Source organism: Aulostomus chinensis, chromosome 5 (genome assembly GCF_037954235.1).
Source record: "Aulostomus chinensis isolate RoL2024-O1b breed Wild chromosome 5, RoL_Achi_v1.0, whole genome shotgun sequence".
In the NCBI taxonomy this organism is placed as follows: Eukaryota; Metazoa; Chordata; class Actinopteri; order Syngnathiformes; family Aulostomidae; genus Aulostomus; species Aulostomus chinensis.
The window spans coordinates 10,717,414-10,728,477 of NC_141324.1; the positions used below are offsets into that span (position 1 = coordinate 10,717,414).

The following is an 11,064-nucleotide window of genomic DNA, read 5'->3' on the forward strand; positions in this document are numbered from 1 at the left end:
GCTTGAGATAGTCTGGCGTGGCCCACATTGGTGTGACATAGGCTCCCCCAGGAGGTGAGTGAGTGGATGGATGTGAGATGGTGAAAGCAGCTCTGCACTTGAAGCTCCTAGAAAGGTCTGTGTGCGTGTGTTAGTGCGAGTTACTCTCATCAGGAAGCAAAGGACAAGTTGATGAGAAAACCCCAGTGGAGATGCGTCATTCATGCAGCACCATCTTGGAACGTTGTGTCCATTGGAATCCAATTTGATGTGATTCAGAAGGCTTTGCTCAGTGGGATGAGAATGGATGGCGGTAATTCTGAAGTAGCGCTGCTACACAACTGCGTCACACAAGCATGGATTGGTGGAATCAGTTGTGATTGCACAAGTTCTGATTGGTTCTCTACAATCTGAGCTTCCCCCCTGAGTCAGAACCAAAGGTCACGGAGGGATTCACAGCAGGCGTGCAGCCAGAGGATAGCTCTGTGCTCAGGTGTGACCAGCTTCAGTCCAGGGTGCCCCTCAACTTCACCGCCCCAGATGTTGATGAGGCAGTTGAGTCACGTGACCATGGCGAAGGAGCGACGGTTAAAGAGCAGCTCAATGGTGCCGAATTCTATAGAGTTGAAGTCAGGATGTCTGACAACACAAAGACTCTGTGCTTCTTTTCACAGTTTCACGTGCTGCAACCTCCTCAGCCTCCCAGCAAGGGGACCCCCCCTAGTCAGCCCCCACAGCCCTGGAGGAGGGACAGGCTCATGGCCGACACGCACCGTCCAGCCTGGGTGAATACACACTCGTAGCGTATTTAGTGATGATGCTCCTTGCTGGTGCAAGTGTTCCCGAACTGCAGAGAAAAACAGCTTCTGTCCCGGAACTTTAACGGTCCGCGAGCTCCTTCAGAGGCGGAGGCACAGCTCCTAGAACTCCTGAACCCAGAGACCTGACACCCGTGACAGTCAGAGGTGCTCATCACTTCACCTGCCGTCCCTCAGTGTGGTCTGCGTACTGTTCACCTGGTTCCTCTTTGATTCCCGCGACAATTTCCCCCAATCTGGCAGTAGTGCAACCACAGAACCAGGTGGCCCTCATCATTGTACTTGAACTGGTTCCCCTTGTGCCCCAGAGGTCCATGGTTCACAAGAGTATTTGTGTGTGCTCAAGTGAGTTTGTGTGTGTGTGTGTGTGTGTGTGTGTGTGTGTGTGTGTGTGTAGAGAGAGAGAGAGACGTGTGCTATCTAGTCTGTCTTGCATGCCTGGTGAGGAGGAGTGACATCATCACCCACTGCACGTACTGTCGTCTCAGCTCTCACTGATTCCCTACAAGTTGTTTATCGACCAAAACTCTTCCTGTCCCCAGGGGTGAACCAGGAAGTTTCTCCTAGCCAGGCTTCCCTTCAAACCCTGAACTCCCAATCAGAGGTCACTGGTATCAGGATGGTGGGTGGGATCGCTCTCTGTCAATCAAGGCGTCAGGCTCTGTGGCGTCCCTATAAAAAGGGGTGTGTAACGCATCATGTGACTCTAGGAAATGGATGGATCGCGTGCCGCCTACTTTAGTCCAGAAGAACAAGTGACTATGATGGTCAGGAACAACATCAAACAATTATGACAGCAAAAAGCAGCACTGCTGCTGCCAAGGAGGTGAGAGAAGAATGCTGGGAGAAGAGCAGCGAGTGCGTCAAGTCATTATTTTCAGTGTTTGGCCAAATCACCTTTATTGATTATTATTAACGGTGACGAACACCAGTAGACTATCAGTTGACTCTCTTTTTTCAAAGTATTTTCTTCATTAGTGTTAGTTTTTCTATTAGTTTCTCTTAACAATTTGAAATACATTTTAGGTGCAGGTGCACCTGGAGTGATGGGGCCCCCCTCCCTCCTGACGTGGCTGTCAGCCGTGGGGGACTGTCCTCAGTGCGCCCATGCCATGTCACGCCACTAAGGACGGGTTTGACCCACGTCTTCAAGGGGAATAAGGGGTCTGCAGCGATGCCAGCAACACACCCGTCTTGAAACATGGACCAAGAAGTCTAATGCACATGCGAGTCAGAGAGGGGTTTCTTTGCCAAACTCCATGGCCCAAAGACCAACAGAAGACGTGTCTGTCTTGAGTTTTTCGCCTGTTATTTGTGAGCTGAATTGCAGGCTCTGTTACATGCGGGATGGGGAAGGGGGGAAGTAGACCCAAGCGCAGACAGTAGAATGGTGCACAAACGAGGTTTTATTGAAAACGGGGGAACCTGGAGACGGGGAACCTGGAGACCGACGACTTGACGTGAGGCTGGAGACCGACAACAAAGGGCGAGAAAACACCAGTGAACGAAACAACAAAAAAAACCCACTCACTCACCACACCTGTGGGCTGAACCATAACACAGAGTCAGGGGGGACGGTCAGGGGGCCGTGCAGACCATGGAAAGTCAGGGGGGTGGCCAGGGGGCCGTGCAGACAACGGAGAGTCAGGGGGGCGGCCGGGGGGACGCACAGACCACGGAGAGTCAGGGGGGTGGCCAGGGGGCTGCACCAGGAGGCACAGAGCACCCGGGGGGGAGGCCCGAGGTGCCGTGAAGAGCAGCGGGAGCGAGAGAGGCGTCCACCTGGACCCTCTGAGCAGTAGTAGTGCCCGCCAGAACCCTTGGCGTCGGGACAGGAGTGGCACCCGCCAGGACCCTTGGTGGCAGAGCAGGGGTAACGCCAGCCAGGACCCTCGGCGCCGGGACAGGAGTGGTGCCCGCCAGGACCCTCGGTGGAGCAGGTTTAGCAACAGCTGGGACCCCCGACGCCGAGACAGGAGTGGCGTCCAAGGGTGGCAGCTGTGCTGATGGGGTGAGGGCTGGACCTGACCGCCTAGGAGCATGAGGGCGGTCAGCCTTGCTTTTGCCCTTAGGCCGGGAGCTGCTGGGACTCCCGAATGGGGTCTGAGCTGACCCGAGGGCTCGCTGCACAGATCGAGGATCCCTGAAGGCCAGCCAGGTTCCCGTGAAGTCCACTGCTTGCTGTGACTCTCTCCTCATTCTTTTTTGCCATATAGGCAAAGTACTCGGAGAGTCATCATGCGTGGGGGGGAAACTGTCTGCTGGGTCCATTCTGTTATGTGCGGGATGGGGAAAGGGGGAAGTAGACCCAAGTGCAGACAGTAGAATGGTGCACAAACGAGGTTTTATTGAAAACAGGGAACTCTGAGGCTGACAGCTTGACATGAGGCTGACGGCTTGATGTGACTGGTGAAACATAAACTTGCAAGGAAACATGCACAACGCTCGACAATACGTAGCACACGACAACACACAGACTAAAAACGCACGTCACAAAACGCAATGGACCCAGAACGAACAGGGGAAAACACAGGCGTTAAATACATGAGGGAACAAGGCGCAGGTGTGGAAATCAACCAGGTGAGACACATAAGGTAATCAAAGGAGGGAGGACAGGAAGACCGGACAAGACTACAAAATAAAACAGGAAGCACGAGACAGGGATCGTGACAGGCTCATTATGACAGCAGTGCCTGCTGTCACGCTACTGTGAGTGCGTGGCTCCTTTTCGTGGTGTTCCTCACATACGGCTGCTCCAGCAGGCTGGAATAATAATGGGTTCCCTCAGCTGGGAACCTGGAGCGTTCATAGGGAGTAACATCAGGAGAGGTGCTAGGTTAGGTTTGCCGTATCAGTTACCATGGTGATCCACCCAGGTAAGAAGAGAGCCACCTTCATGACATTGAGAACCTCAACTTTGGTCTCAACACACCTCGCTAACCTATCATCTCCCTTCGTAGATGAATAGATAAGATGATCAATAAAGCGTGGTGCGCCCCTCTGATCATCGCCAGCTTGACTCCAAATCAATGCTGTATCCAAACAAAAAACAAACATTTTGTGCGTTCTGTGTGGTGTTGATGAAGCTCAATTTGCTCTTGTTGTGTCTCTCTCTGTCTCTCCAGCCGTACTCCCTGGGTGTATCGGGTGATGAGGACTTCAACATCCCGCCCATCACCCCTCCTACCCTACCAGACCACATGCTGCCCCCCCATCTCCCCCATGATTCCTCCCTCAGCCTACCCTTACCCCCCCTGGACACTCCCTTTTCGCTGCAGCCTATGAGTCTGCGTGGCATGCCCAGCAGCCGGGATGTCGCTGCTGCGTTGAACCAAGATGGCGGCACAATCATTCCTGAAGGCGCCCAGATGAGCAGTGCTCTGTGTGTCGTAAGTGGCCATAAATGAATCATTCACACTTTAAATTACTTTTTCTTCTCTTCTTTTTCTTCTCTTTTTCCCCAAGTGTAAGTATATGACATCAACCATGAGTATTTCTGGTGGGTTTCATCCTGGCACCTCATTCCAGGAAAACCACCTTCACTTCTTCACCAAACATCAACTTGAGTTCTAAGTTCAGCAAAAATCCATCCTCGTTTCACAGAGGCTGAACCTGGCCAGGAGCGATGGGGGGCCTGGCCCTCAGGGAGCACCCTCCCCTCTCTGGGTGAGTAGTGGGAGCTGGCAGGGGGGTGGTGCAGGTGCACCCGGAGTGATGGGGCCCCCCTCCCTCCTGGCATGGCTATCAATGGTGGGGGACTGTCCTCAGTGCGCCCAGTGCCCAGGACGGCGGATCGACCCACGTCTTGAAGGGGCATCAGGGGTGTACAATGCCGGCAACACACCCAACCCGTCTTGACACACAGACCAAGAACGCACACGCGAGTCAGAGGGGGCTTCCTCTGCCAAACTCCATGGCCCAAAGACCAACAGAAGATGCGTTTCTCATTGAGGCTCATTATGACAGCAGTGCGTGCTGTCATTCAACACCTCAATATTATTTTGTTCATCAGGTGTTGGTCTCTCTGCTGATCAATGCAGGAAGTAGAAATGTAGCCTGAGGCTTTGTAGAAGGTCTCTGTTGTAGCCATGGGGGCAAATGGCCAGGGACTACAAACACACTCAGTACTCAGTGAGAGCAAGTACAACTTGTGTGAGTGTGAATAGCAGCATGCAGTATTCTTGCTCAGGTTTACTGCATCCCAACTGAATGCATGCAGGTTCCGTACACACAGTTGTGCTGCTGTGAGTGCGTGGCTCCTTCTAGTGGCGTTCCTCACATACGGCTGCTCCAGCAGGCTGGAATAATAAGGGGTTCCCTCAGCTGAGAACCTGGAGCGTTCATAGGAGTGACGTCAGGAGAGGTAGCAGATCACTCCGGTCTCTGCGTTAACTGCACTTTGGTCCGTTGGCGACACCCTGTGGCGGTGGTTGGTAACTGACACTGTTTGATAACCGCACAAACATCGTGCACGAAAAAACCTTCCAGCAGGAGATGGCGGACCGTTCCAGGGTAAGTCAGTCGACCCTCAGCCAGGCCACACCCTTGGCGGTGGACCTGATCATCCGCCTCTCTCGCAGGTACAATAAATTCCCTTACAGTGCAGTTGAACATGTCAATATTAAAGCGCAATTTGCAGCAAATGCTGGATTCTCTAATGACTGAACTCATGTTGCCATAAAAGCACCGTCCCATGAGGAACACGCTTACGTTCATCGTAAGGCAAAGCAGGTGGAAATGTTGCTAAGAAATGGAGGTGCCACTGACCCTCCAGGCTCTCGGAGTCAGTGTGGGTGGTGGTGACAATCCCCCCCACAGAGGTGCTGCCTGTGACTGCCACCACCCACTGCTCAAACTCCGTCAGGTGCCCCTCTCCCTGACCCCCACCTGTCTGGCCTGCACTCCTCCGGAGGGCAGCTGTATGCCGCTTGACCTCCACCTTGAGGTCCTGTCAGTGCCATTTTCCATGTTGTTATTTAAATTTAGATTGAAGCCAATTGATTATTGTAGTTGTTCATTTAGTGATTGCGCAGTGTTGAATTTAGTCCTACGTTTAGCTTGCATTGTTCAGGAAGTTAGAATTGCAGACATGCATTAGAAACAGAGAGGAAATCTTTCAGAGCGCCAGCAGAGGTGCAAGCTGATGACGTAGTGATGCTGGCGCAGGTTTAGAGAGGAAAACTGAGCTTTGTATCACTTTGATGTTCAGTAAAGGAGGAGCCAACACTTTTCTACCGTCGTCATCAAACCTCAAACAGGTAGCGACTCGTTCTTTCCGTCAGTAGAAGAGGTTCAGATGTATGAACATGATGATCAACAACACTGCTGATGAGAAGGGAGCTTTAGCCAATAACAGGTCCCACCACTGTTTTCATCTCATGGGGGGCGTGGCTCTGAACCCACCTCGTTCACCCTCTCACTTCTGATCCACTCTCATCCTGACACCACTGGACAGGCTGACTAACAGAATCTGCTGTCTCTCCTCCACCTTCCCGACCAGCTCGCACGCCGTGAACCTCTTTTTCTTTGACATTGTTTTGCGAGCACCGACAGCGGAGACCCTATTTAAATGAATTTGAGTATTTATAGGTGGGCGTAACGGGGGCGGGCCCGGTCCTCTGACATCTGTGCTCAGTTCCACGCTGATTGGGATGTATCAAGGAAACGTGCGGGGATTGTGGCGCTCGCACGGATTGAGACATCCGGATTTTTTTGTGCGTGCGCAACTTTCGCAATTCTTGCGACTGCAGTTTTTAGTATGAGATCCACGCAAGTATTGATACATGAGGCCCCAGGTGAGGTTTACCACATCAATTACCATGGTGATCCAGCCAGGTCAGAAGACAGACGCCTTCATGACCTTGAGAACCTCGGCTTTGGTCTCCACACCTCGCTCACCACTCATCTTGTAGTGTGCCCCTCAGGTCTGGTGTGTCGGCCCACCCCTGAGCTCGTGGGTCTCCAAGGGGGGTTTGTTGGCTTTGATGAACTCCTTCATCTGAACACTGGTTGGGTGAACCAACAGCATGTTAATCTTATATATATATTATATTCTATAATCATGCTGAATGAAAGCTGTGTTCTCGCTACCTTCCACCCTCAGTGGGAGAGCCAGGTGTGCTGCCTTCTCCTAGCAGGGGGCGGAGCCTAAAAGCTCTCACCTGCAGGTGGCTTGGTCATAATAATATTTCTAAATGAACTTACTTTTTATTTTTTGTTAAGGGCTTTTAAACAATGAGATTCACCCAAGGAGCTCTGTAAACAACAGAACAATCGCTGAGCAAGCGGGTTTATTAGGAGGTTTCAGAGGATTCGCTAGTTGCCTACAGCCATGATTTTTGTGACAACATTCAGTTGTGTCTTCAGGTACTGCTAGTATACAAAATACTGTGTAAGGATATTGCCGCTTCTCACAGTGAGCGACTCTTCAGTGTGTGTGCGAGCGCATGTGTGTGTGTGTGTGTGTGTGTGTGTGTGTGTGTGTGTGTGTGTGCGTGCGTGGGTGGTTGATTCTTCCTGACTAAAGGAACTATTGCTCTGTCATTCTCTCATCGGTCTTGTGGAGATGCGGCACTGCAGGTCGTCATTTGAATAGGAAGATATTCGTGTCCGTCTCATCCCTCCCTTTCCCTCGCTAACTTGCTGCTATATTCCCATGCAAACATTCATTCACTGCTGGTCCATAAATTATGGTTGCTTAGCAACCTTGGCTGGCTCAGCCTAATCAAGATGGGTGGGGGTGCCAGGTGGAAGGACTCGAGTTGGTATCATTGTAAGGTTTTGCAGTTGATACTCGGGTCTGGAACTTCATCTCCCATCTAATTTCAACTGACTGTCCTAGATCATCGCTACATTATAGTGTATTTATACTGTGTACAGCTTTTATGTGAAGAAATATTCAACATTGCCTGGTTGTGATGAACAGGCACACATCACAATGATATGTAGTACATCAGTGTAGATTAGCAGTATATCAGTGTGGATATGTAGTATATCCGGGTAATTTGCATTATAAGTACTCTGTGACTCTCGAAACCATAGATGATTGGAAGCTCACAAACAAACTGAAGGTTTTTTTGTTGTTAGTTTGTTCGTTAGAAGGTGAAAGAACCAAAGACGGCAGGACTCGGTGTCAGACACACATACACACACCCACTCACTCACTCACTCACTCACTCACTCACTCACTCACTCACTCACTCACACCCACTGACTCACACACAAAGGTACACACACTCACTCACTCACTCACTCACTCACTCACTCACTCACACACACACTAACTCACTGTCACACCCACTCACACACACACTAACTCACTGTCACACACACCCACTCACTCACTCACAAACTCACTCACACACTCACTCTCACACACAGGTACACACTCACTCACTCACTCACACACTCACTCACTCTCACACTCACACACACACTCACTCACTCACACACACAGGTACACACACACTAACACACTCACTCACTCACTCATTCATACACACACTCACTCACTCGCACACTCACTGACCCACACACTCACTCACTCACTCACACACAGGTACACACTCACTCACTCACTCCCTCACCTACACACACAGTCACTCACACACTGACTCACTCACTCACACACACAGGTACACACACACTCACTCACTCACTCACACACACAGGTACACACACTCACTAAGTCACACACACACTCACACACACTCTCACTCACACACTCACTCGCACACACTCTCACTCACTCACACACTCACTCACTCACTCACTCACTCACTCACTCTCAGACACACACACACTCACTCACTCACTCACTCACTCACTCACTCACACACTCACACACCCTCTGAGCTCCCTCTCCCTGTCTGTCCTTGTCTCCTCTCAGATGCAGCAGATGGTGAATTCAGATTCTCTGTTCACCAGCAGACAGCAGCCCTTGGCAGCTCCAGGACCCCGGAGCCAATCAGCCATCCACCCCCAGAGCCACTTACCCACCTCCACCCAGCCCCACCCTGGTACCCATGATTCCCCCTCACCGCCCACAAGTAAATCTGCCACGCCGTCACCCCCGAGTTCAGCTCAGGAGGACGACGATGACGGACTCAGGGTACGACACACACAGATGGAAATCAGCTCCCTCAATATTTGGTGACTCACTCTGAAACAAGTTTTTTTTTTTAAATATTGAAAAATACTTTAAAAGTGCATAAAACACACACACACACACACCAACTCTCACTGCTCTGGTGATCTGAGCTGGAAATAATCCCCCCATAGCATTCCAGTGTTTCCATGACCTCTGGTGATTTGCCATCCCGTCTTGTCAGTGGAGAGGTGACCACACCTGTGGAGGAACCATCAGGTCTCCCCTGAGGTCCCACAGCCACAGAGAGGCAGCCTTTGCTTGACTCACTGCTTTCACTTTGGGTCCTGTTGAATGTGAGGCTCCTGCAGCTCCTGAAGGAGCTGTTCACCATCTGTGACTTTACAGCTGGAAAAAGTCTGTTAACTCTGTCACCCCTGCTGATCGGTGGAGAGTTTCCTCCGTTAGAATCTCTGTGGCTGATTGACAGGTACACATCAAAGCCCAGCTGGTTTGTCTTATTGTAAATGGACTCAGTTTTATAGAGCACTTTTCTACCTTAGCAGCACTCCAAGCTCTTTACGGTGTCGTCTCATTCACCCGTTCACACACACACATTCACACACTGATGGTGGAGGCTGCCATGCAAGGCACCAACCTACACATCAGGAGCAATTATGGGTTCATTATCTTGCTCAAGGACACTTCGACATGGTCACCGGGGTCGGGGATCGAACCAGCAACCCTTTGGTTGCTAGACGGCCGCTCTACCCCTGAGCCATGCCACCCACATCATGCATTATTATGCTGTATAATATGATATTATGTCATAATCCCAACAAAAGCGACCTGACGTCACTCGATGTCTCGAGCGGATCACGACTGAAGCTCCTGTTCTAGCGTAAGACGCCTCCAGCTGACTCAGCACACGCGTTTTTAGGAGCTGCCTGTGATTGGTCCACCACTTCATCCAGTGACCTCCGTTCTCCTTCTTCCTTGACCCTGATCACCCTCACCCTAGCAGGGCGGCGGAGGGGAGAAACGGCCTGCAGCATTGGACATCTGTAAGAAGCCCAAAACCCCAAAGAAAAAGAAGCGAAAGGACCCCAATGAGCCGGTGAAGCCGGTGTCAGCCTACGCCTTGTTCTTCAGGGACACTCAAGCCAACATTAAGGCCCAAAATCCCAACGCAACCTTTGGCGAGGTGTCAAAGGTTGTGGCGTCCATGTGGGACGGCCTAGGGGAGGAACAGAAACAGGTAGATACTCCATCTTTGTTCTATCATTCCTTTCCAATGCAGTTAATGAAAACCTGATCAGCGTGGTAGTGGGAGACTGACTATCCATCTGATTAATGGCAGGTTGAGATAATCGGCATCAAGGACGCCTGCAATCACGAGGCTGGTCAGAAAAATCAATAAATAAAAACGTCTGCTGTCCAGTTTCTTCATCCGTTTCATGGATTAATTTAAAATCCATCTGAAATGTTGCCGGCTTAGATTACCATGGATACTTGATGGTGATTTGCAGGATGTAATGGAATACACACGACTGTTGGTTTTGTTGGTTTGGGGTTTTTCAGGTCAGCATGAAAGGTCAGCTCAGACAATGTTGACAATGTTAATGGTGGAAAACAACCAAAACACCACGTTGTCAACATATGACGGTCATCGATATATTGGTCATTACAAATCCCACACCGATGGTCTGCTGCCATTCACATGAAATTGGATGGTTGGAGTCTGTGAGAAGTCCCTCTCTGAAGCGCTGGTGCCATGACAAGTGCAGTTCAACGGGCTGTGTTGGCACCGCCACGGTCCTCAGGTGTCTCACTGAAACTGAACTGATGTAACACTTTTCAAGGCCTCAAAGCTGCTGGCTGAAGGCGGTGGGGAAGACATTGAGGCTGGAAACCTGCTAATGTTACCAAAGATGCACGACCGAACCTAAAAGTGGAATAGTTGTCCCCCTGGTACCTGGTCCAGGGGGTTCTTTGGGATTGTCCTACTATAGTTGGGTGTCATTGGACCGTCTGAGCCGCTGAGGGAAACATGAAATCCATAACAGCTAGCATGACACATTTCTGTCTCAGGTGTATAAGAAGAAGACGGAGACGGCTAAGAAGGAGTACTTGAAACAACTGGCTGCCTACAGAGCCAGTCTGGTTGCACAGGTACCCCCC

At 50.9% G+C, this 11,064-nt stretch overlaps 1 protein-coding gene across 6 annotated transcripts in view; it reads left to right on the top strand.

The window, feature by feature from the left end:
- The window catches only part of tox (thymocyte selection-associated high mobility group box), a 38,046-nt gene that overhangs the window by 20,893 nt on the left and 6,089 nt on the right, over positions 1-11,064 (top strand). For 3 of the 6 annotated variants that reach the window (XR_015116079.1, XR_015116080.1, XM_086204846.1), the window contains exons 3-7: positions 654-764; positions 3,923-4,186; positions 8,686-8,907; positions 9,905-10,141; positions 10,975-11,055. Coding sequence is in view for 4 of the 6 variants with exons in the window: in XM_086204846.1 (XP_086060972.1) it covers positions 654-764; positions 3,923-4,186; positions 8,686-8,907; positions 9,905-10,141; positions 10,975-11,055 (915 nt within the window). In the remaining 2 variants the exon portion in view is untranslated. The remainder of the gene's footprint in view (positions 1-653; positions 765-3,922; positions 4,187-8,685; positions 8,908-9,904; positions 10,142-10,974; positions 11,056-11,064) is intronic. The other 3 variants (XM_086204847.1, XM_086204848.1, XM_086204849.1) reach the window with 3 other exon arrangements.